Source organism: Aquarana catesbeiana, linkage group LG03, assembly GCF_042186555.1.
Source record: "Aquarana catesbeiana isolate 2022-GZ linkage group LG03, ASM4218655v1, whole genome shotgun sequence".
Lineage (NCBI taxonomy): Eukaryota > Metazoa > Chordata > Amphibia > Anura > Ranidae > Aquarana > Aquarana catesbeiana.
In genome coordinates this window covers 552,628,162-552,655,059 of record NC_133326.1, presented here as the reverse complement: position 1 = coordinate 552,655,059, position 26,898 = coordinate 552,628,162, and the positions used below count along the sequence as shown (strand labels likewise).

At 42.5% G+C, this 26,898-nt stretch overlaps 1 protein-coding gene across 5 annotated transcripts in view; it reads left to right on the top strand.

Annotated features, from left to right (window-relative positions):
* The window catches only part of DDX11 (DEAD/H-box helicase 11), a 226,642-nt gene that overhangs the window by 30,294 nt on the left and 169,450 nt on the right, over window positions 1-26,898 (top strand). For all 5 annotated transcript variants that reach the window (XM_073621668.1, XM_073621667.1, XM_073621669.1 and 2 more), the window contains 2 exons: window positions 16,430-16,598; window positions 25,697-25,921. In XM_073621668.1, coding sequence (XP_073477769.1) covers window positions 16,458-16,598; window positions 25,697-25,921 — 366 coding nt within the window. In that variant the 5' untranslated portion in view covers window positions 16,430-16,457. The remainder of the gene's footprint in view (window positions 1-16,429; window positions 16,599-25,696; window positions 25,922-26,898) is intronic.

The window sequence follows — 26,898 nt, the reverse complement described above, 5'->3', positions numbered from 1 at the left end:
AGTTGGACCATACAGTCATATAATGATTCCGCGCTACAGCAATAATAAAGTGCAAAAAGTGCCCAATAAATAAAGTAAATAAACAGTGTGCAAATAGTGCCCAATAAGTTGGGATAATATATTGTAAGGTAATTAATCCATGAATTAGTGTAATAATCCAGGGGCATTAAATTCAATGTGGTGATTGTCTCTTAATCCAGCATTTTTCAATAAATGTCCAAAAAGGAGAAGTTTCTTCAAAATGCGTTTGGATAGACTACACAGCAAAAAAGGCGAGAGGTGTACAATCCCATAAATGAGCTCACAGAACCCTCACCTTGATATCTTGAAATATCAGCATAAGATAATGTACAGGAATCTGTTCCGCTATTCCAACATCCACCACCAGGGGGTCCTCCGTTCCACTTAGTGTAAATCCTGAATGGATACTTCACATCCACGTCCTCATACAGTCCCGTACTCCCAGAGAGAGGGGAAAGTGGGAAGGGATGGGAGAGATGGTACAATAGTGTAGTATGTTTATAGTTAAAATATAATTTTATTAATAATATAGGCTGGACTCTTACATTAATAAACTAAAAAACAAGCATAAAACAAATCGTATGGCGTTTGGACGCCGTTCTCACGTCACTTACGTTTATTATTCAACCTCCGGCCACTCCCTACGCGTTACGTCATCACGTGACTTCATCAGGGGATCCGGATTGGTTGTGGGAGCTGTGTTTATATCTAGTGAAACCGGAAATAAAATCGCGGCCATTTTCCTGTGGTCCGCTGTAAAAAACAACCGCGGCCATTTTCCTATAGTCAGTATTGTATCTCTTTTTTCTACTTTTATTTTGCATTTATATTCACAATCATACCTTTGCTGCCACTATGGATTTGTTCACATATATGGAAGATAGGAACATTAATTTAGATGAAATATTTAATTCACATAATAAAACATGAAACACTGATTTGGAAAGCATGATTAAAAAATTGGGGCACCTTATGGAAAAGAAGGTAAATTTATGGTGGGACACTAATACATTTGAAAGATATCTAAGGGAAAATATTGTCCCTAGACGCCTGAGATGGGAGTTACTACCTAATGATGGCCTGGCTGACAAAGAAGCAATGGATGAGTGGTTTGAATTTTTTAATAGTAGAAGCCTAGACTGTGTAAGATTGGTACTCAAGAGGAAGCAAAGATAAACCCAACTAGTAGAAACACAGATTGAAGAATTAAAAAATAAGCTAGAACCGCACAGAGAATCCGCTGAGTTTAAAAAGTTGGCCTTACAATTGAATAAGGATTTAATTGCTAAGGATTTAGAAGTACAACAAAGAAAGATGAATTATCTACGGGATGTTACTGATTATAAAGCTGGCCGAGTGTTTAAATGGCAGACTAAAATGGAGCAAACCCAGCCTACCTCAACGCTCTCCACACCAGAAAGAGAGGTTAGAATTAAAGATCCCACAACGTCACATCCCCAGATGGATTGAGATGGGAAAGAAATAATGAACATTATGAAACATCAAGACCCCCATATGATCAACAGAATATGGGTCAGTTTAATACTCCCAGATCCCAATATGATCCACAAGATGGAGCTCAATATATGGCGCCAAGGCCATAATATGATCAACGAAACATGGGACATTATATACAACAAATCCCTAAAAGAGGATGGAAAAAACCTTATAAGAAACCTTTTAGAAAACCGTATAATAATTGGCATCACAATCAGAGAGATAATAGGAGTTATCCTCAACAGTATGACCACTCGGTAAGATATGATAGGAGTCCTATACCTACCTACATTGATTACTTTATGCAACTGGCAGTCCAGAATACGAAGGCATACATAAAAGACACCAAGCACACTTTGCAACTACTAGATACGTTATCAGTATTAGAGGGTAGAACTCTCCTGGCCACTGCAGATGTGTCTTTATTGTACACCATTGTACAACACCATGAAGCATGTGCAGCGGCGAAATGGCTCATCAGAACGTATAGTACGTTAATATGCAAACAAAGAAAATTTCTAATAAAATGCCTCGATTTCTATTTGAAGCCAGAGGCGGCTCTAGGCTTTGTGAGGCCTTAGGCAAAACTTACACATGAGGCCCCACGGACTGGGACGCTCCATGATGAGGCCGCTATTCCTCAGGCTGCGGGCAGTATCTGATTTGTCTGCCAGCTCCTAAGCCACAGAGTCCCAGTGGGGGTAGGCGGAGCCGCCGGCGTCTACTTCAGTGATTGAGAACAGGCAAATTAGGCGGCCGCGAGGCCCCTGTGAGTGCGAGGCCTTAGGCAATCGCCTAATTACAGAGCCGCCTCTGTTTGAAGCACAATTATTTTTGGCACGACCAGTCCTACTATAGACAAATAACTGGCATAGCCATGGGAGCGAAGTTTGCACCTAGTATAGCGAATGCCTTTATGGCATATTGGGAAGAAGCTGTATATAGCAATATGCCAGCTGAGTTGACTCTATATAAAAGATATATAGATGACGTTATTATAGTCTGGAATGGAAATAGGGGTTCGTTGGAACAATTTCTAAGGAGACTCAATAATAATGACAAGAAGATTAATCTGGTATGGAAAATAGATGAGAAATCTGTCAACTTTCTGGATCTTAATATCACCCTACATAATGACAAAGTGATTACCAAAACCCATTTTAAAAGTGTGGATACCAATAGTTACCTGTCCATTAACAGTTGTCACTACAAACCTTGGTTATATAATATTCCTAAAGGACAACTTGTTAGAATCAAGCGAAATTGCACAAATGAAGAAGATTACAAAATGCAAGCTGATTTAATTGGTACGAGATTCAAAGAGAAGGGTTACGAGGATAAATGGATTAAGAAGCAAATGCAACATGTCAACGAAATGGTAGAACGGTGATGTTGCAGAATAACCTTAAGAAGAGAACACATCAGGATAAAGCCCAGTGTCTGATATTAGATTATAATGTACAACATAAGGAGGTGGCCAAGCTCATTAAACGACATTGGCATATATTGAAAAACGATAAAGATTTAAAAGACATCCTGCCAGACACACCAAACATCATATATAAAAGGGCTCCTACCCTGAAAGATATGATTGTTAAATCTGTAGTTGAACCTCCCCCTAAAAATAGTTTTACATTTTTTTCTGGGAAAGGTTTCTTTCCGTGTAGGAACTGTTACGCATGTCACCTCACTAAAAAATTTCAAAGAAAGAGGACAGAATTCACAGCCACTACTATAGGCCGTACCTATGAAATGAAGGACTTCATAGGTTGCCACACTGAAGTGGTAGTATACTGTCTCCAATGTCTGCTGTAATTTACAATATATAGGTAGAACAAAAAGGGCACTTAAAGTCAGAGTGAAAGAACACGTTCAGAACATTATAAATGGGTTTCCCAAACATAATGTTTCTAAACATTTTGCCGCAGTTCATAATAGAGATCCATCCCAGCTACAATTCTGGGGTATTGAAAAATATAATGCATTATGGAGAGGTAGCCACAAGATCAGGACCATCAGTCAGAAAGTGTCAAGGTGGATACATACTATGAAGAGTTTGACACCTGGAGGTCTAAACGTTGAATTTGATCTCAACTGCTTTCTGAGCAATTTTTAACCTAGGATTATGTCATCTATATTTTATTATTGTTTTTATGGTTGTTATCTTAGAATGCAGTGTTCACCTCATTTCCGGTATATAACAAATATTTTACCTCCTCGTTTGAATTTATCTATTCTATGGAGATATATTTTTGGTTTTTATTTTTATTTTTTGCTCCCTTTAGAAAAAAAAATAAAAAATTTATACAAAATTTTTTTTATACATTACATTTTTATATATGGTCCATAACAAATTTAGCGAGAACTATAGGATTTAATCCAAGTCCAGCCTTATTAGTTTCTTCTTCTTTATTTATGATTTATTTTTCATTCCTATTTTTATTTTTATTTAATTTTTATTTTCATTTTTATTTATTTTTTATTTTTTATTATTTTTTATTATTCATCTTTTTTTTTTTTTGTTTTTTTTTGTTTTTCGTTTTTTGTTTTTTATTTTTTATTATTTATATATTTGTTTTTTAGTTTTATTATTTTTTATAATTTTTTATTTATTTTTATCTATCATTTTATATACTTTCTTTTTACCTTATTTCTATTTTATTTTTATTCATTATTTTTTATTTAATATTTGCATTCTTTATCTTTTATTTTTATTATTTTTTATTTTTTTCTATCTTTATTTTTATCTTTATCTACTCATCTCTCTATCTATCTATATACTTGAATCCATTGGACCATTTAGCCATATTTCTAATCCGAGCTCATCTCAGTAATTTCTAGGAATACACTATTTTGTGCGTTATATTAAATCTCCAACAAGCGGAAGTTACGGTTTTGTTTGGGAAGGAGCCACAAGATGTTAATAAATTAAACTCGGCATTAATCCTTAGCTCCAGGTAATATGTAAGAACTCCGTTCTGGAAGTGTCACCAGAGGTGGTCTTTTCCACAAAATGGCCGCTGCTGAGATACAATACTGACTATAGGAAAATGGCCGCGGTTGTTTTTTACAGCGGACTACAGGAAAATGGCCGCGATTTTATTTCCGGTTTCACTAGATATAAACACAGCTCCCACAACCAATCCGGATCCCCTGATGAAGTCACGTGATGACGTAACGCGTAGGGAGTGGCCGGAGGTTGAATAATAAACAGGAGTGACGTGAGAACGGCGTCCAAACGCCATACGATTTGTTTTATGCTTGTTTTTTAGTTTATTAATGTAAGAGTCCAGCTTATTTTATTAATAAAATTATATTTTAACTATAAACATACTACCCTATCGGAGTTCTCTCAAACCAAAGAAAGGGAGTACAGGGATTATGGCGGTGCCAAGAGAAACGCAGTATATTCGATTTTAAAGTTAAAATTAATTTTTATTATTTGACAAAAATTTTTTAAAATGGACATCAGAATCACAAAATCACAAAAACATGGTGTGCATAATTACTAAAAACATATCTGTAGCAAGCTTCACGTCACTTGGCCTGAAAAGCGTAGCGGCCAATTCAGTGGTGAGGTATTTTAGATGCCTGACATGTTTCGCCAGTATATGGCTTCCTCAGGGACAGATTATTGATACCTAAAGCGCTACAGTGCACTCTATAGAGAGAAATGTAACAATCAATATACATGCTAAGACAGATGATACATTGAATACAAAAAGGATATAAAAGATATAAGTGTACACATGTTTGCGAGCCGTCAGGGTAGACCAACCCCCACCAACCAAATTATGCCATAAAAGACCTCCCCACAACACCAGATAGCCAGGAACCCCCCACCCAGGCATTCTAAGGATGGAAAATAACAACCCCCCCCCCCTCTCCACTTTCCCCCTCCCTTCCCTTTTCTCCCCCCCTCCCCTCGCGCCCCATCCTCCCTCTTCTCTCCCCCCCCCCAGCCTCTCTATTGCCTACGGGCCCCTGTATATCATAGTGGTGGGTGCACACTCGATCTGGTGCTTTCAGCCTCCTGCAATAGATACACCTTAGCTGCATGGACACCGAAGGGCACTGGATTCTCCTCTGCCCGCTTCAGCCACGGCACACTGGAAATTAATACCATTCTTCAGGTATCACGCTGCTGGTTGTGGCGTTTGGATACTGCGGGTTGTCTGTGATGTGTTTACACATCACCATAGACACCACCGCAATGCTCTCTGGACCTTGTAGGCCCGGACGGAATTGCGATTGGCGCATGCGCAGTGGCTCCCCCTCGTCCGCTCACACGTGCGGTGACGTCAGACGCCGCTCGTGCGTGGGGGGCATAAGAACGCCGGCATCCCAGGCCAGTACACACGCCAGGGATGTACAGGACACCGTTGCATTTACTGCCATCTGTTCCGGTAGGTATTTTTGTTGACCATCTGTGCATGAGGTAGTTGGTTTATCTCTTCCAAAGATTTATTCCATGCTGACATTGTCTTTTGTTCTTCAGCTTGCCTCATCTGGCGCTGTAACCGGCTTTGGGCTTTCTCTCAGCCTATTATTTCATTCCATATCTACTTAGTGGTGAGTGTTAAATTAACTCTGCTTATTGTTGGTCTAGCCCATTTATTGACATAGTCAGTGTGCAATCTGCAACTGTACTATCCTCTAGATAATGTCATATGCCACAAAATTTCTCCTCTTTATTAATTTATAGAGATACTGTCTCTGCCGTTGTTGAACTCCCTTCAACATTGGCGATTTATCGGTGTCCTGTTACTCATTATAAAGAGTATTTCCTGTAAGTACATTATTCAGAGACTATGTTAGTCCTATATTTTTCCTTTTTTTCTTTTAATTAATGGGGGGTCATAAGACCCTTCTAGAACCCATTATAATGAATTCATCTACAAATAATTGTACCTTTTTAGATATATACTCGGCCAGGCCTTTCCTATTGCTCTCTGCAGCTACCCATTTTGACCTTTGTTGGAGTTGTGTGGCACCTTTCCTGGTGATTTGCAGGTATTTATTTTCCATCCTTAGAATGCCTGGGTGGGGGGTTCCTGGCTATCTGGTGTTGTGGGGAGGTCTTTTATGGCATAATTTGGTTGGTGGGGGTTGGTCTACCCTGACGGCTCGCAAACATGTGTACACTTATATCCTTTATATCCTTTTTGTATTCAATGTATCATCTGTCTTAGCATGTATATTGATTGTTACATTTCTCTCTATAGAGTGCACTGTAGTGCTTTAGGTATCAATAATCTGTCCCTGAGGAAGCCATATACTGGCGAAACATGTCGGGCATCTAAAATACCTCACCACTGAATTGGCCGCTACGCTTTTCAGGCCAAGTGACGTGAAGCTTGCTACAGATATGTTTTTAGTAATTATGCACACCATGTTTTTGTGATTCTGATGTCCATTTTAAAACAATTTTTGTCAAATAATAAAAATTAATTTTAACTTTAAAATCGAATATACTGTGTTTCTCTTGGCACTGCCATAATCCCTGTACTCCCTTTCTTTGGTTTGATTTTCAAATTTTTGGGATGAGGTGCTGTATCACACTGAGGGCTGCCCAGCCACATAGTAATTATTGGAGTTCTCTATCTCTTCCATCCCTTCCCATTCCTCTGTCCCCCTATGCTGTTCCCCTCTGTTTCTCTGTCCCCCTCCATTCCGGCGTTCCGCTGTCACCCTCCGTTGTTCTGTCCTCCTCCGCTGTCCTCCTCCGTTGTTCTGTCCCCCTCCGTTACACTGTCCTCCTCCTCTGTCCCCCTCTGTTGTTCTGTCCTCCTCTGCTGTCCTCCTCCGTTGTTCTGTCCCCCTCCCTTACACTGTCCTCCTCCGCTGTCCCCCTCTCCGCTGTGTGAATGGACAGAGTCAGCTGACTCTGTCTATTCACATAACTGAAACATTGTAATCTCCTGTGATTACGATGTGTCAGTTTATGAATGGAGAGGAGCTGCTGTCTTCTCTCCATTCATTCTCAGTGCAGCTGAGGCTGCAGAGAAAGGAACTGGGGAATCTTTATCCTCGGTCTCTTTCTCTGTCTCAAAGGGGAGATATCAGAGGTCTGTTAAGAACCCTGATATCTCACCAAAGCCCCCCAACAGGGCTGATAAAAAAAAACAAAAAACACACATATTGCAATAAAGAATAAAAAAAAAGATTGTAAAAAAATAATGAATGTAAATAAAAAAAAAACACACAGAAACCGTCCCCCCCCCTAAAAAAAAAAAAAAAAAAAAAAAAAAAAAAAAAAACCCACTGTCACGTGACATTAAAAAAAAGTATCGGTAATCGGTATCGGCGAGTACTTGAAAAAAGTATCGGTACTTGTACTCGGTCCTAAAAAAGTGGTATCGGGACAACCCTAATTATTACACTAATTCATGGATTAATTACCTTACACTATATTATTATCCCAACTTATTGGGCACTATTTGCACACTGTTTATTTACTTTATTTATTGGGCACTTTTTGCACTTTATTATTGCTGTAGTGCGGAATCATTATATGATTGTATGGTCCAACTCATACTGTCTTTTTTTATTTTTCTATTTTGTTTCTTTTTCTCGTTCTTTTTCTTTTGTCCAGATCTGTGATGAGGGGAGGGGGGGGGGGGCTGATGACCCTTCTGGTTTTTGAATTTCTTTCTTATTTGCTTTGACAGTGAACGCCACTTTTTTGTGGCGTCTGAGTGTCAGTGTCCCTTTCTGGAGGAGGTGTAGAGCGATCACAACGTTTTGGTGGAGTCTTCTGGTGAAGGTATTTGATAGAGAACACCATGTTTTCGTCGAGTATCAGTGTCATCTTCCCTTCCTGGAGGAAGCATAAAGCGAACACGGCGTTCTGGTTTCTTTTTGTGGAAGTCACACTCTGGTGGAGTGGCCATGTCTAGGTCGCACTCTGGTGGAGTGGCCATGTCTAGGTCGCACTCTGGTGGAGTGGCCATGTCTAGGTCGCACTCTGGTGGAGTGGCCATGTCTAGGTCGCACTCTGGTGGAGTGGCCATGTCTAGGTCGCACTCTGGTGGAGTGGCCATGTCTAGGTCGCACTCTGGTGGAGTGGCCATGTCTAGGTCGCACTCTGGTGGAGTCTCCTCGTGGAGGTTGCACTCTGGTGGAGGTCGCACTCTGGTGGAGCCTCCTCGTGGAGGTCGCACTCTGGTGGAGCCTCCTCGTGGAGGTCGCACTCTGGTGGAGGCTCCTCGTGGAGGTCGCACTCTGGTGGAGGCTCCTCGTGGAGGTCGCACTCTGGTGGAGGCTCCTCGTGGAGGTCGCACTCTGGTGGAGTGGCCATGTCTAGGTCGCACTCTGGTGGAGTCTCAATAAGAATGTCACTTTTTGGCGGCATCTCAATGTGATGATCGACAGGCCTGCCGTGTGAGCCTTGTCTGAAGTAAATACCGCGTACAACTTCAATAAAAAAAGAGAGGAATTAGATTTAGCACCTTCACCTACATTTCATATACTTTTCTTTGTACAACATCAAATTATAGAGAGAAAAGTTCAAAACTCTTTTGCCAGGGATAATGACCAAACTCGACATGACCGGGACACAAGGATGACTATTGTTGTCCTTCATATAAAAATGGGGGTTGCCTGCCACTCATCCTGACCCACTGGCAATAATCTCATGAAAAATCCGACTGGCTGGTTGTACCCAGCCAGTAATCAGCCTGCCCATACATGGTTAGAATCTTGGCTGGTCCCTGCTGAACTGGCCGAGATTTGAACTATCACTGGCTTTAGGAACACAGACACTTTTAATTACAGCACTTACGTTAAAGGGATAGTGCGTATAAAAATGCTCACGGATAATTAGGGCTGTTTTATTTGTATTAGTTTTGTCTGTGTGGCTTTGTTTACAAGGGTGATGAGGCCCAAATAGAATGAACGGGCTTTTTTGCAGCATCTGTAACTTCCAGGTGCTGCATGCAGGCAGTCCATTGAAAATGATTAGAGCGCACGGATGCAGCCACTCTTCCTAATATGACGTGCACTGTCTGCATTCAGGGCCATTCGCCCACACCCAGGGCCGCTGTTAGAAATCATAGGGCCCGTGCAGCTTACATGACTGGGCCCCCTCCACCTAAAAGAGCCAGGGGCTGAGCCTGCCCCCCCCAGCTCACATTCAGCCAGCAGAGAAAAAGGAGGTGGTATGCTCTGTGAAGAAATTAGGGTGTGACAACAGTGGAAAGGGTTTAAAACCTGTACAACACAGGGATCAAATATGTGTATATAACATTGTCGTGTTTAAACAGGTGGTGAGGAAGCAGTATAACACCTCCTTACCACCTGTCAAATGCCCTCTGAAGAGCATGTGAATTTGGATTGCTGTTCAGGAGGCACCACATGTTTAAATGAGCCCTAAGGCTGTTTAGACTATCCATTATTTTTTGTCAATTCGGCAAGGAACAGGAGGGACTATTTCATGATTTCTTTGGGGCACTGCTAAGTAATCTCCTGGTTTTCAGCAAGTACAAAATACTTTCGTGGACCCCCTTTTCTCAGACTATTTCATTTTTATTTTTTTTTCAGGCACAAATGAAATTTTCATTTTAATTATTAAGTTAAATGTAATTGAATCATTTAACTTAATATGATTAAATCTATTAAATTCTTTTTAACAACTGCATCATGTTTCTGGCAGCTGGTTGGTGCCACAATCTTGTTGGTTGGCACCGAGGTCATCAGCCCAACCTGTAATGAGGGGCATGCAAAGCTTGTTCAAAAAAAGTCATTAGCAGGTAACAGTGGGGGTGAGCGGAGAGGACTGAGACTTGACTAAAATATAGAAGGAATATTTGTCTGGTTTTCCTCATTGTTCTATAGACCTTCATACTGTTCCTTTTAATTGTTTCATATTCGTGTATGTGGGTTTTTCTATTTCTGTGTTGCAATTTGGTTGGCAGCTTCAGAGAGGGAGGTCCAAATTGAAATGGATCTGTGAGAGATCAGACTGCAGGGTTGTGTTTTGTAAGATTTCCTATTTGCTCCTCCACCCCTGCCAGTCATGTCATACATATGTACCTGATAATTATCCATTAATATCTCTATTGGAAGCAAGAAATTTGGTACGTGATCAAAGTTTTCCTACTGGTAAATTATTTGATAAAACATGGCTAACTCTAGTTATGTAGAACTGAAGAAACTTGAAGGGTTTGACCTATGGAAGACTAAAAGGTTGTGGAGTATATCTTGAAGAAAAAACCCTGAAATTGTATGGATTCTGGGAGTGTTGTGAAAAAGGTGCCTATGCCCTATTTAATGAGGGCAGGTGCTTCTGAAAAATATATGCCAAAAACCACCAAAGGAAAAGCGCACCTACAAAGCAATCAATTTCAATACAAAATTGTATTTATTTTACATGCATGTAAAAAGCAACCATGGCAAAGATTGGAAACCCCTTCCCCACACATACCCCTTCCCAACTATTCATTTTACACAGGACTTATCATATCCCTGATAAATTGTTTAAATGGCAGGGTAATAATACCCCTCTTTGTCCTAGATGTAATATGGGGCCGGCTAATTTAATACATATATTATGGAGATGTCCTAAACTCCATCAATATTGGCAAGGGGTTATTTCTACTGTTAACTCTGTCTTTAAGACAGAATTGATGGATGGTATGCCTTTTTAGGTATGATAGATGGATCTAGGATCCCAGAATATACCCATGTACTGATAGATAGTTAGGACTCTTTCAGGCCCAAAATGGAGATCTGCACATCCTCCGACATTAGGCAAATGGAAAATACAAATAAATGATATGGTACTTAGAGAAAAAAAAAATATCTACATAGGAACTGCCCAGAAAAAATTTGGTAAGGCGTGGGGGATGTGGCTGACTACCATGGGTTCAGCATTCACGACGATCAGTTAGGTAGAGTGGCATAAGGGGTTTGAGGACAGATAAGCTGTGATTATGTATTGACCTTTTTATTACACTAGATATATATGAACCTCTAAATATAGCAGTGTAAAAACTTGAATGAGGGTTGGGAAATAAAGATATTGGTAGGATACAATGTTAGGAGGTCTGTTTTTTTTTTTTTTCTTAAATAGTGCTTATAAATTTGTGTCTATTATGATTAGATAATAAGTACATGGGTTGTGTGTATGTCTTGATTGTAACTAAAAAACGTAATAAAAAAGGATTTGATTAAAAAAAAAAAACATATGTACCTATGGGAATGTGACCCGTCATTAATGGTGAAAAAAGGATTCAGTGAAAGGTTTTCATTATCATTATTATTTTTTCATTATCTTGTAACTATCAATGTCCAGTTGTCCACAGTACTTACCATTCAGGTCTTCTGTAGCAAACAGCACAGAGACAAGCCTCAAACCTTCTGGCACAAAGTTATTTGGAGTGATAAGACCAAAATATAGCTTTTTGGCTACAACCATAAACTCTACATTTGGAGAGGAGTCAACAAGGCCTATGATGAAAGGTACACCATTCCTACTGTGAAAACACGGAGGTGGATCGCTGATGTTTTGGGGATGTGTGAGCTGCAAAGGTACAGGAAATTTGGTCAAAATTGATGGCAAGATGAATGCAGTATGTTATCAAAAAATACTGGAGGAACATTTGCATTCATCAGCCAGGAAGCTGCGCATGGGACGTACTTGGACATTCCAACAGGACAATAAACCAAAACAGAATATACTAAGCATGAGTATTATATAGGTATTCTTCCAAAAAAAAATTGCGTTACAAAAATCGCTGCAAAAAAAAAGTGTGACCTAAACAATAGCAATGAACGGTATTTTATTCTCTAAAGCCGCTGCTAATATATATAAAAATTTGAAGGTTCTAAGTAATTTTCTAGCAAAAAAAATGATTTTTACATATATGAGAGAAGTGTCAGAATTGGCCCAGTAGGCAAGTGCCTTGGCCATTCGGTTTTAAAGGCTTTTTGCATCTAATTCCTTGGTAAAAGCCTTTGTAAAGGGTGTCGCATGGATTTTTTTCCCCCCTTGTCTCCATGGGATTTTTCCCCCCCCTTGTCTCCATGGGATTTTAATTTGGTCTTTTCTGTTTTGTAGACCTCTCCTCTGCTTTTGAGCCTCTTCGAGAGATTCCCTTGTAGCTCTTCTTTGCAAGGTTGTCTTTTCAGTTGTCATTACTTTGGCTCACAGGTTATCTGAGTTGTGCTTTTTTGTAAAGAACCTTTCCTGGTTCTTTATCAGTTCAAGTGGTATTACAGCCTCAGGAGGTTTCTTTGTGCTGCCTAAATCAGGATATTGACATCATCAGTCCAGAAGTGTCAGCATAATGAGGGCAGGGCACTGATCTCTAAGGTGCATGGCCTCAGCCAGCACTGCTCCAGCAGCCATGCCCAATGATGCATTTTGCCTCACCCACTGGGGCTTAGGTAGAGCTGCACGATTAATCATTAAAAAACCCCCCTCACAATCTTTATCCAGCATTTCCACGGTTCATGTAACAGGTGCAGAGCAGTTCTCTGCTCAGAGCTGTCAAAAAAAAAAAAAGCCAGCAAAGTTTATCACATTGCTCGCTGCTGAGAAATAAAAAGAAACATTGTATCACTTGGTCCTTTTAGATCAGAGGTCTCCAAACTTTCTAAACAAAGGGCCAGTTTTCTGTCCTTCAGACTTTAGGGGGTCTGGACTGTGGTCATTGGGAGTAGAAAAGGGCCAAAGGCAGTGGGGAAAAAACAATGCCCTATCGTTGGTGTCAGTGGGAGGAATTGTGTCCCATCATTGGTGTCATTGGGAAAAATTATGCACCACCATTAGTGTCATTGGGAGGAATTGTGCCCCATCATTGGTGCCATTGGGCCCCATTGTAGTTGTAATTTGGAGCAATTGTGCCCCATCATTATTGTCATTGGGAGGAATTGTGTCTCATCATTGGAGTCATTGGGCCCTATTTTTGGTGTCATTGGGAGGAATTGTTTTCCATCATTGGTGTCATTGGGCCCCATTGACGGTTTCAGTGGGGGGAATTGTGCCCCGTCATTGGTGTCTTAGGGCCTCGTTGTTGGTTTAAGTGGGAGGGATTGTGCACCATCATTGGTGTCATTTGGAGGAATTGTGCCCCATTATTGGTGTAATTTGCAGGAATTGGTGTCTTAGGGCCTCATTGTTGGTTCAAGTGGGAGGAATTGTGCCCCATCATTGGTGTCATTGGTAGGAATTGTGCCCCTTCATCAGTGTCAGTGTGGGGAATTATGCCCCATTGTTGGTATCAGTGGATGAGAGAGTGCCCCAAGGGCTGGATAAAAGCAAGCAAAGGGCCACAGTTTGGAGACCTCTGTTTTAGATCAAAGGGACAAACTTCTGTCTGCAAATGAGGTCAGTTTAAAGGGGTTGTAAACCCTCAATGTTTTTTAACTTAATGCATTCTATGCTTTTAAGGTGAAAATCCTTCTGTAGGGCAGCAGCCCCCCAGAGCCCCCCCTTTACTTAGCTGAACCCGATCGTTCTATCGACAGGGACGAGCGCAGCAGCTCCAGCCCCTGTCTTGGGTCCTCATTGGATAGATTGATAGCAGCACAGCCATTGGCTCCCACTTCTGTCAATCAAATCCAGTGACACGGGACCCAGGGGGCAGGGCCCAGTCCTGCCGTCTGTGTCAATGGACGCAGCAGCAGTACTCGGAAGAGCACCCGCATGGGTGTCCCCTTGGAATGCGGGTCTCTGAGGGGAGCACTCGATAAGGGGAGGAGCCAGGAGCGCTGATGGGGGACCCCAGAAGAGGAGGATCTGGGCTACTCTGTGCAAAACCCTTGCACAGTGGAGGTAAGTATAAACAAACCTTTATAACCCTTTTTAAAGACTAAACCTTTTTCTAACACTTGTTGCTTACAAGTTAAACTCAGTATTTTTTGCTAGAAAATTACTTAGAACCCCCAAACATTATATATATTTTTATCAGAGACCCTAGAGAATAAAATGGCGGTCATTGCAATATTTTATGTCACAATGTTTTTGGCGCAGCTGTCTTTTTTTTGGGGGGAAAAAATACACTTTAACGAATTTTAAAAAAAATAAACCTTAAAGTTAGGCCAATTTTTTTGTATAATGTGAAAGATGTTACGCTGAGAATCGTGATCTTTATTCCAAGCAAAAAAATTGTGATTCTCATTTTATCCAGAAATACTGCAGTTCTAGGCTTAGACATAGAGGTGGGGAATACGAGCAGGACATGAGTTTATAAGCACATCATTGGCTGCGAGACAGGAGAAAGTAACGTGTTTGTTACCAGTGTAAGCAAAAAGAATATGTAAAGAATAAGGTTGGAATGAGCGATTGAGAAAAAGAAGGGGAAGAAAATAAAAAATAAAAGTAATATTGATGACTAATAATCATAGAATAAAATAAGAATACACAATGAAGGAAATAAGCAAAATGATACAAAATTATGAAAAATAAAACTGAATTTGAAAGGTGAAAAATACAATTTTTTATTTTTCACCTTTCAAATTTTTTTATTTTTTTATTTTTTTTTACTTTGCTTACACTGATTACAAACATGTTTCTCTCACACCTCTTACGGCCAATGATGCGGCATTGCACTCCTCATGTTCTGTGCTTTGGGACATTTCAAGTAGTTCTATCTATCTATCTATCTATCTATCTTCCTATGGCCTGGGATGCATGGTTAATACATTTTAAGTCAGTAAATCTCTCTTATTTGAGAACATCGCAGGATACAGGGATCCATTCCCTCTGTCTGTTCCTTATTGATTGCTATAAAACTAAAACTTTGCTGAGCTGAGAAGGGTTATGGCTGGGAGGGGACTTCCTGCCTTTTTCACCTAGAAGTAAAAAGCCTGTCCACTGCCAGCATGCTGCAGAGAAAAGCGCTTGCTATCTATGTGGAAGCAGTGGTCCATCTACAGAAGTCCTATATGCTCCTTACTGGGTCAGAACTAGAGCACTCAAAGCTGATGCATGGGTGTGTCAGACCTCTGCAGAGAGACCACTGCTTCTACAAAGTGAGCAAAGGTCCTTTTCTGCTGCACTCTGGCATGGGTCAGGCTTTTCTACTTGGACTGCTTTCTAAAGAAAGTCGACTGTAAGGCTTTGCATACCTTTTTGTTACACCAGGAATGTATTCAGCTGGTTTAGGGCTCATGTTGATGATCACTGGTGTTAATTTTGTAAAGCTCGGTTCACACTGGTGCGCTGTCCGACATCTGATGTGATTCGCAGCACACTGCAGTGCAAATCACATACAAACTCAGCCATACAATTTTAATGGCTGAATTTGCATCGCATTCGGACCAAACTCGCGCAGCACCCTTTTTTTGGTCCACAACAGAATCGGATCGCATGGGTGTGAACACCCATGCGATCCGATTCCTGTCCGAATTGACAGTTCGCACTGCGATATAGGCAAACTGAAATGGGGGTGTCAATAACTTTGTATTGACACTCCCAGAAGTTGGCATATGGCATTGTGAACTGCCTGCGAGTTGGGTGCGATGCGGGAACCCGCAGTGGTTTCGCAGGGTTCTCGCATCACACCAATGTGAACCGAGCCTAAAGGCAAATAAAAGAAGTACACAGTCTATTTGCTTTTAGAAAATATACTCATTAACATTGTTTTCCTACATTTGATGTGCATGCTAACTGCATTTTAGCAAACTCGCATTGATTCTAACTGAACAGGACACAAGGTAGTTCAAAGGCTGCGTTTGCCTTGCTTTATGTTTCTTTGGACCCAGCATCTCCTGATTCTCTTTTAGTTGTCATAGGATTTGTGCACTTCAGCAAGTACCTGAATCTTGGTTGCATGTGAAAGATGAACATTGCCTTGTCACTGAAAATGTGAGCGTATTTATAAGCAGTGTGGTAAAAATGCTGGCTCTTTCACAAAGAGCAAACAAAAAAAAAATGTGCTAACTACTTTTTTTGATTTTATTACAGGCATTGGTTACTTTTTCATTTTTAAGGAATGGATGTATCCTCTGAGACCACAGCCCCGAAGTTCCCCTTTCCCTTTCCTCCATATCCCATCCAGGAGCAGTTCATGTCAGAGCTGTACCGTGTGCTAGAGGCCGGGAAGGTTGGCATTTTTGAAAGTCCCACAGGAACGGTAAGGATAAAAACAAAGTCTCATGACTGTTGTATATTTGTTATTTCTTATGGAAAGTATTTAGGCATTACTAACGAGTTATGTCCTCTTTCAACTAATGTCAGTCTGTACAGTATTAAGTCTGGCACCCAAGGCAAATATGCCAACATATCTCCCACACTGTCCTTGGTGTGTGCACATTATGTTTTAGGAACATATGCCTTATAAGTTCTTATATTCAAACCATTAAATGGATTGTAAAGTCAGAAGGTTTGTTTTATCTTAATGCATTCTATGGATTAAGACAAAAAGCCTTCTATTTGCAGCAGCCCCCCTAACACTTACCAGAGCCCCAGCTCGGTCCAGCGATGTCCACGAGTTCTTCAGCCATCTGAGACCCTCCCTCCTGATTGGCTAATTGGCGTATAACCAAATAAAAATAGTGTCACAGTATGATACATTAGCCATAAAAAAAAATATATAGTGCATCACACATAAGTGCATATGATAAACGTGCAACAAATATTCAAATACACACAAACATGAAAAGAATCACACAAACTACTGTGATGAAATAATCAATAATAGTGAATAAGTCCCAATCCAATAATGTGATCAGTGTGCTTCTTTAAATTTTACACTCAAAGAGGTTCACTATTCACCCAGTGCAACTCCAAACTGTTCACCTTTACAAATTGACCTCTATATAATCATGATGTCTATCTAGCATGGATGTCCACATGGGAATAAACTGATAATCAATGCAGAGCCACCACTCACAGAACCCTCCTCTGGCTCACATAGCGTGAATCACGGAGGAGTGTCTTCTGTGAGCGGTGGAAAGAGGCCGAGTCTGGATGTTTTTAGTGTCCTGCACTCCTCCGGAGCGGCTCTTGAAATCCTCTATCTCCTAGCTTCGCTTCATTCCCTGGGCTGCTTCCTTCAGTCTCTTTGACACTTCCAGGAGAGTTGGATGCTTGTGTTCCATGAGGCATGCTTTTGCTCCATCCTCTGACCTCCTAAGTCACCACGGAGTTCTGTAGTGACAAGAGGTGAGGGGAAAGGAAATGTGGCACTCGGAGGGAGATACAGATATCTGGCAATCCCAGAATGGTTGAATGCTGAAGACCCTGATGTCGGTTGCAGTGCTTAAATAGAGGGGAGGTTGGGGACATTGGCTGCAGGAAAAGTGTGTGTATAAGGCCTCATGCACCCTCAGCCTTTTTACAGCTCCTGTTTTTGGCTTCAGGCATTTTTTATACAGGTCGTAAACTCCCCAGCATGTTATCCTATGTGTCCATGCACACATAGGCTTTTATCAGCAGTTTTTGTCAGGGTCGTTTTCTGGCTGGAAAAAAACCCCAGGACTAGTGGGTTTGTAGAGGAGTTTTTCAGCTAGAAAAATGCTGAAAAACACAACTATTCTGTGAGCGTTTTATGAGCCATAAGCTTTTGTGGAAATATAGTTTTGCTAAAAATAAGCGTAAAAACGCTAAAAAACTTGCATTTGTAACACAGCATTCTACAGCTAAAGCTACTGGCATTTTTATAACATCCAGTCTGCACGAGGCCTAATACCTCTTCTCTTGCAGGGAGCTTTCGTCTGCTAGGAGCACTAACCTGTGAAAAAAAGCTTTATAATACATATCTGCTCATCTGCTAAAATTTCACTCTCTATTATAGCTTCCAACGTTGATCTGGTTTGACTCTTTGGGCTGGTCAAAAAGTGTGCCCCCCACTGGCTGTAGTGTGGGTTCCTCCTTCTGACCCCTGGTCACTGCAGTACAGAATAGTGATTGCCAGGACGGTTCACAACAGACAGTGGGGGGCACACTCTTCATCATACCTGGAAGCATAGAATTTGATTAGTGTTGGGAACTGTCCTACAGAAACTCTGGAGCTTTGTCAGAGTGACCATCTGGTTCTTGGTCACCTCCATCCCCTCAGCTTGGCCAGGTGGCCCAGCTCTAGGAAGAGTCCTGGTGGTTCCAAACTTCTTCCATTTACAGATGATGGAGGCCACTGTGCTTATTGGGACCTTCAATTCTGCAGGAATTTTTCTGTACCCTTTCTCAGATCTGTGCCTCAATACAATCTTGTCTCGGAGGTCTACAGACAATTCCTGGGAATTCATGGCTTGGTTTGTGCTCTGACATGCACTGTTAACTGTGGGACCTTATATAGACAGGTGTTTGCCTTTCCAAATCATGTCCATTCAACTGAATTTACCACAGGTGGACTCCAATCAAGTTGTAGAAACATCTTAGGCTGGGTTCACACTGGTCCGACAAACGCTCCGACATTGGGAGCTTATGTCGCATGACGTGTGAAATTTAGTGTTTCCCTATGGGAGCCGTCCTAACTGGTCCGACACAAGTCGTTCCGACTTTAGAAATGCTCCCTGTACTACTTTGGTCCGACTTTGATCCTACTTCAGCCTATTGACTATCATTGAAGTCGGATCAAAGTCGGATTGCCGTCTTGCATGATCCAACTTCGGCACGCGCCAAATTTTAAATAAAAAACCGGCATGGGTTCCCCCTCCAAGAGCATACCAGGCCCTTGGGTCTGATATGGACCTTGAGGGGAACCCCCTACGCCGATAAAAACGGCGTGGGGGTCCCCCCCAATCCATACCAGACCCTTATCCGAGCACGCAGCCCGGCCGGACAGGAATGGGGGTGGGGACGAGCGAGCGCCCCCCCCCCCCCCTCCTGAACCGTACCAGGCCGCATGCCCTCAACATGGGGGGTTGGTGCCTTGGGGGAGGGGGCGCGCTGCGGCCCCCCACCCCAAAGCACCTTGTCCCCATGTTGATGAGGACAAGGGCCTCTTCCCGACAACCCTGGCCGTTGGTTGTCGGGGTCTGCGGGCGGAGGGCTTATCGGAATCCAGGAGCCCCCTTTAATAAGGGGGCCCCCAGATCCCGGCCCCCCACCCTATGTGAATGAGTATGGGGTACATGGTACCCCTACCCATTCACCTAGGGAAGTGTCAATAAAAAAAAAAAACACAGTACACAGGTTTCAAAATTAATTTATTGGGCAGCTCCGGTATCTTCTTCCGACTTCTCCCGGTGTTCCGCCTCTTCTCCCGGGCCCCGCCGCTATCTTCTTCCAGCTCTATTGCCAGCGAGGGGCCCGGTCTGCTACCGCTGTCTTGTCGCCGCTGTCTCTCCGCTTCTTCTCTTCATCTCTTCTTCCGATGTTGACACGACGCTCTCCCCGGCTGGAATGCTCTCTGTGCGCTCTGCTCTGACTTATATAGGCGGTGACCCCGCCCCCTTATGCCGTCACAGTCCCTGGGCATGCAGAGATTGTGACGGCATAAGGGGGCGGGGTCACCGCCTATATAAGTCAGAGCAGAGCGCACAGAGAGCATTCCAGCCGGGGAGAGCGTTGTGTCAACATCGGAAGAAGAGATGAAGAGAAGAAGCGGCGAGACAGCGGCGACAAGACAGCGGCAGCAGACCGGGCCCCTCGCTGGCAATAGAGCTGGAAGAAGATAGCGGCGGGGCCCGGGAGAAGAGGCGGAACACCGGGAGAAGTCGGAAGAAGATACCGGAGCTGCCCAATAAATTAATTTTGAAACCTGTGTACTGTGGTTTTTTTTTTTTGACACTTCCCTAGGTGAATGGGTAGGGGTACCATGTACCCCATACTCATTCACATAGGGTGGGGGGCCGGGATCTGGGGGCCCCCTTATTAAAGGGGGCTCCTGGATTCCGATAAGCCCTCCGCCCGCAGACCCCGACAACCAACGGCCAGGGTTGTCGGGAAGAGGCCCTTGTCCTCATCAACATGGGGACAAGGTGCTTTGGGGTGGGGGGCCGCAGCGCGCCCCCTCCCCCAAGGCACCAACCCCCCATGTTGAGGGCATGCGGCCTGGTACGGTTCAGGAGGGGGGGGGGGCGCTCGCTCGTCCCCACCCCCATTCCTGTCCGGCCGGGCTGCGTGCTCGGATAAGGGTCTGGTATGGACTGGGGGGGACCCCCACGCCGTTTTTATCGGCGTAGAGGGTTCCCCTCAAGGTCCATACCAGACCCAAGGGCCTGGTATGCCCCTGGAGGGGGAACCTATGCCGGTTTTTTATTTAAAATTTGGCGCGGAGTTCCCCCTAAAGATTCATACCAAACACAGTGCCGGGCATTGGCGGGGATCCAAGTCGGATCTCCGTTCATTGAAAATCGGACACATGCCGGCTTCATGTCGCAGGGCAAAGTCGGATCCAAAGTAGGACGGCTGTCGTGTCGCACCAGTGTGAACCCAGCCTTAAGGATGATCAATGGAAACAGGATGCACCTGAGCTCAATTTTGAATGTCATGGCAAAAGCTGTGAATACTTATCTGCATGTGATTGTATTTATTTTTTTATTTATTTTTATTTTTTATAAATTTGCAAAGATTTCAAACAAACTTCTTTCACATTATCATTATGGGATATTGTTTGTAGAATTTGGAGGAAAATAATTATTTTAATCCATTTTGGAACAAGGCTGTAACATAACATAAAATGTGGAAAAAGTGAAGCACTGTGAATACTTTCCGGATGCAGTGTGTGTGTGTGTGTGTGTATATATGTATGTATATATGTATGTGTATATATATATATATATATATATATACACATATACATACACATTATCTCACAAAAGTGAGTACGCCCCTTACATTCTTGTAAATATTTTATTATATCTTTTCATGTGACAACACTGAAGAAATGATACTGCTACAATGTAAAGTAGTGAGTGTACAGCTCGTATAACAGTGTAAATTTTCTGTCCCCCCTCAAAAATAACTCAGCACACAGCCAATAATGTCTAAACTACTGGCAACAAAAGTGAGTACACCCCTAAGTGAAAATGTCCAAATTGGGCCCAAAGTGTCAATATTTTGTGTGGCCACCATTATTTTCCAGCACTGCCTTAACCCTCTTGGGCATGGAGTTCACCAGAGCTTCACAGGTTGCCACTGGAATCCTCTTCCACTCCTCCATGATGACATTAAGGAGCTGGTGGATGTTAGAGACCTTGCGCTCTTCAACCTTCCATTTGAGGATGTCCCACAGATGCTCAATAGGGTTTGGCTCTGAAGACATGCTTGGCCAGTCCATCACCTTTACCCTCTTTAGCAAGACAGTGGTGGTCTTGGAGGTGTGTTTGGGGCCATTATCATGTTTTCACATGAAAAGCTATAATAAAATTTTTACAAAAATGTGAGGGGCGTGTACTCACTTTTGTGAAATACAGAGTGTGTGTGTGTGTGTGTGTATACAATATATAGCTGTGCTCATAAGTTTATACCCTGGCAGAATCTGTAGAATTTTATTTTTCTTGGCCATTTTGCAGAGAATATGAATGATAACACAAAACTTTTCTTTCACTCATGGTTAGTGTTTGGCTGAAGCCATTTATTATCAATCAACTGTGTTGACTCTTTTTAAATCATAATGACAACAGAAACTACCCAAATGACCCCGATCAAAAGTTTACGTACCCAAGTTCCTAATAACGTGTATTGCCCCCTTTGACATCAATGACAGCTTTGAAGTCTTTTGTGTTATTTGTGGATGAGGCTCTTTATCTTCTCAGATGGTAAAGCTGCCCATTCCTCTTGGCAAAAAGCCTCCAGTTCCTGTAAATTCTTGGACTGTCTTGCATGAACTGCATGTTTTGAAATCTCCCCAGAGTATCTCAATGATATTGAGGTCAGGAGACTGAGATGACCACTCCAGAACCTTCACTTTATTCTGCTGTAACCAATGACAAGTCGACTTGGCCTTGTGTTTTGGATTATTGTCATGTTGGAATGTCCAAGTACGTCTCCACTTCTTTATTGGAGTTTGAACACTGCTGATTGGCATTCTCAATTCCTTTGATATCTTTTTATATCCCTTTCCTGTTTTATACAGTTCAACTACCTTTTCCCGCAGATTCTTTGACAATTCTTTTGCTTTCCCGTTGACTCAGAATCCAGAAGCGTCAGTGCAGCACTGGATGAAAGATGCAAGGGTTTGTCAGGAGTCCAGAAACTCATTGACCTTTTATACACACACACTAATTACAAGCAAACATATCACAGGTGAGGATGGTTACCTTTAATAGCCATTCAAGCCCCTTTGTGTCTACTTGTGTGCATGTTATCAGGCCAAAATCACCAGGGTATGTACATTTTTGATCAGGGTCATTTGGGTAGTTTCTAATGCCATTATGATTTAAAAAGAGTAAACACGGTTGATAATAAATGGCTTTATACATATATAATACAGTGGGGACGGAAAGTATTCACACCCCCTTAATTTTTTCCCTCTTTGTTATATTGCAGCCATTTGCTAAAATCATTTAAGTTCATTTTTTTCCCTCATTAATGTACACACAGCACCCCATATTGACAGAAAAACACAGAATTGTTGACATTTTTGCAGATTTATTTAAAAAGAAAAACTGAAATATCACATGGTCCTAAGTATTCAGACCCTTTGCTCAGTATTTAGTAGAAGCACCCTTTGATCTAATACAGCCATGAGTCTTTATGTGAAAGATGCAACAAGTTTTTTACACCTGGATTTGGGGACCCTCTGCCATTCCTCCTTGCAGATCCTCTCCAGTTCTGTCAGGTTGGATGGTAAACGTTGGTGGACAGCCATTTTTAGGTCTCTCCAGAGATGCTCAATTGGGTTTAAGTCAGGGCTCTGGCTGGGCCATCCAAGAACAGTCACGGAGTTGTTGTGAAGCCACTCCTTCGTTATTTTAGCTGTGTGCTTAGGGTCATTGTCTTGTTGGAAGGTAAACCTTTGGCCCAGTCTGAGGTCCTAAGCACTCTGGAGAAGGTTTTCGTCCAGGATATCCCTGTACTTGGCTGCATTCATCTTTCCCTCGATTGCAACCAGTCGTCCTGTCCCTGCAGCTGAAAAACACCCCCACAGCATGATGCTGCCACCACCATGCTTCACTGTTGGGACTGTATTGGACAGGTGATGAACAGTGCCTGGTTTTCTCCACACATACTGCTTAGAATTAAGGCCAAAAAGTTCTATCTTGGTCTCATCAGACCAGAGAATCTTATTTCTCACCATCTTGGAGTCTGTCAGGTGTTTTTTAGCATACTCCATGCGGGCTTTCATGTGTCTTGCACTGAGGAGAGGCTTCCGTCAGGCCACTCTGCCATAAAGCCCCGACTGGTGGAGGGCTGCAGTGATGGTTGACTTTCTACAACTTTCTCCCATCTCCCAACTGCAGCTCTGGAGCTCAGCCACAGTGATCTTTGGGTTCTTTTTTACCTCTCTCACCAAGGCTCTTCTCCCCCGATAGCTCAGTTTGGCCGGACGGCCAGCTCTAGGAAGGGTTCTGGTCGTCCCAAATGTCTTCCATTTAAGAATTATGGAGGCCACTGTGCTCTTAGGAACCTTAAGTGCAGCAGAATTTTTTTTGTAACCTTGGCCAGATCTGTGCCTTGCCACAATTCTGTCTTTGAGCTCTTCAGGCAGTTCCTTTGACCTCATGATTCTCATTTGCTCTGACATGCACTGTGAGCTGTAAGGTCTTATATAGACAGGTGTGGCTTTCCCAATCAAGTCCAATCAGTATAATCAAACACAGCTGGACTCAAATGAAGGTGTAGAACCATCTCAAGGATGATCAGGAGAAATGGACAGCACCTATATGAGTGCCACAGCAAAGGGTCTGAATATTTAGGACCATGTGATATTTCAGTTTTTCTTTTTTAATAAATCTGCAAAAATGTCATCAATTCTGTGTTTTTCTGTCAATATGGGGTGCTGTGTGTACATTAATGAGGAAAAAAAATGAACTTAAATGATTTTAGCAAATGGCTGCAATATAACAGAGTGAAAATTTTAAATAAAATAATATATAAATATAAAATTAATATATATTAACTAGGGTTGTCCCGATACCGATACTAGTATCGGTATCGGCACCGATACCGAGCATTTGCCCAAGTACTTGTACTCGGGCAAATGCTCCCGATGCTTCCGCCGATACTATGACAGTCAGCGGTGATCAGCGCGTGGGGGAGTTACAAGCTTCTCCCCCTGCGGCTTTAGTGACATACAGCGGTGATCGGTGCTTGTAACTCCCCCACACGCAATCACCGCTGACTGTCACCTCATCCTCCTCCATGCCCCCTCCATTCCTCTGTCCCCCTATGCTGTTCCCCTCTGTTTCTCTGTCCCCCTCCATTCCGGCGTTCCGCTGTCACCCTCCGCTGTTCTGTCCTCCTCCGCTGTCCTCCTCCGTTGTTCTGTCCCCCTCCGTTACACTGTCCTCCTCCTCTGTCCCCCTCTGTTGTTCTGTCCTCCTCCGCTGTCCTCCTCCGTTGTTCTGTCCCCCTCCGTTACACTGTCCTCCTCCGCTGTCCCCCTCTCCGCTGTGTGAATGGACAGAGTCAGCTGACTCTGTCTATTCACATAACTGATACATTGTAATCTCCTGTGATTACGATGTGTCAGTTTATGAATGGAGAGGAGCCGCTGTCTTCTCTCCATTCATTCTCAGTGCAGCTGAGGATGCAGAGAAAGGGACTGGGGAATCTTTATCCTCGGTCTCTTTCTCTGTCTCAAAGGGGAGATATCAGAGGTCTAAGACCCCTGATATCTCACCAAAGCCCCCCAACAGGGCTGATCAAAAAAACCCAAAAAACACACATATTGCAATAAAGAATAAAAAAAAAGATTGTAAAAAAATAATGAATGTAAATAAAAAAAACACACAGAAACCGTTCACACCCCCCCCCCCCCCCTAAAAAAAAACAAAAAAAAAAACAAAAAAAAAAAAACACTGTCATGTGACATTAAAAAAAAGTATCGGTAATCGGTATCGGCGAGTACTTGAAAAAAAGTATCGGTACTTGTACTCGGTCCTAAAAAAGTGGTATCGGGACAACCCTAATATTAACTGTTTAGGGGGTTCTAAGTGAGATCAGCAATCTTGATGCTATCTGAATGTGGGGTATTATTTAGAGTAGAGTTTTTATCCAGCTGTTTTGTAGTAAGAAAATAAAAAGAGGAGTTTGATTGTCATGGATGGCAGGTGCACCACATTTTTACATTGACTGTTGACTTTAGGATTATCTTTAACAGCGGGTATTGCACTATTTCAGGGCAAGTCTTTGAGCCTAATTTGTGGCTCTCTTTCTTGGTTGAGAGACTTTGAAGAGAAGAAGCGTCAGAAGGAGTTACTAGCGCTATCTGTTGGGGATTCTGAAATGGATGGAACCCAAGGGAAAGATGACTCGACATCGGCAACTGCATCATCTGCAGAGCCAGACTGGATCACACAATTCCTGTACAAAAAGGAGGAGATGGACATGAAAAACAAGATAAGGGTAAGCCACCTTCACCATTATTTGCTGGTAATGGCCAAACCTCTTTTCCTTTTCTTAAAGAGACCCTGTCACCAACTTAAAGCATATCTTTACTCAAAAAGTGAAGTGCCGCTCATTATCCCCCTCCCCCAGCCTGTAACTGAGTTGCAGGTTTTTTTTGGGGGGGGGGGGGGGGGAGATGACGTTGTCTCGTTCTGACCCCTTTCCCACCCGCAGCCTTCAGGGACACATCACACATCCCGGGAGGCTCTTTGAGCAAAGATCCTATTTAAAAAAACTGCACAGAAAAATCAAGTATTTTTGAGGGCGTACTTGTGGTGGGGGGTGGAGGGTGCTGTAGAGTATCCTTTTGAGTGACAACGCTGGGGCTGCTGACATCCAAGAAGGTGGCACCCAGCAGTAGTCTCAGGACTTTTGGATGTCTAGAGAAGGGATGCTTTTATAGGTAACTTACATGAATATAAACCACATTAAATGCACAAACAATCTTCTGGAAAGATTTTTTGTTGAAATTAATGGTATGGCAGCTCTTCAAAGTGACCCTGTCATTACATAAGTTTCAGAAACAACTGATCCTACAAAATAAAAATTTAAACCTCAGCGACAGGATACAGTACCTCTCTGAGCAGGCCTTTATTGGGTGAAACGTGTTACAAAGGAACCTAGCTGTGAGTACTAGGGACCGTTGGAGTTAATAAAGTGGATTTTATGTTGGTTTCTGGTTTGCTAAATTTTGCTCCATTTACACTGAGGATTGTAAGCAGAGACAAGCTTGAGAGCTGTTCTTGCATCTATGGTATGAAGTCAAGTCTGACGTGGGCTTGCTTGCTTTTTGGTTTTTGAAAATGCTTGCCTCTCTTCCATGCTGACCTTCTGGCTTGCATACTGTATGCCTTCATTTCACGCAGCAAGCATGCAGAAAATGAGTCCTAACATTTCTCTGACTTTTCCTGATCTGCACGTTTTTTTGTTCAGGA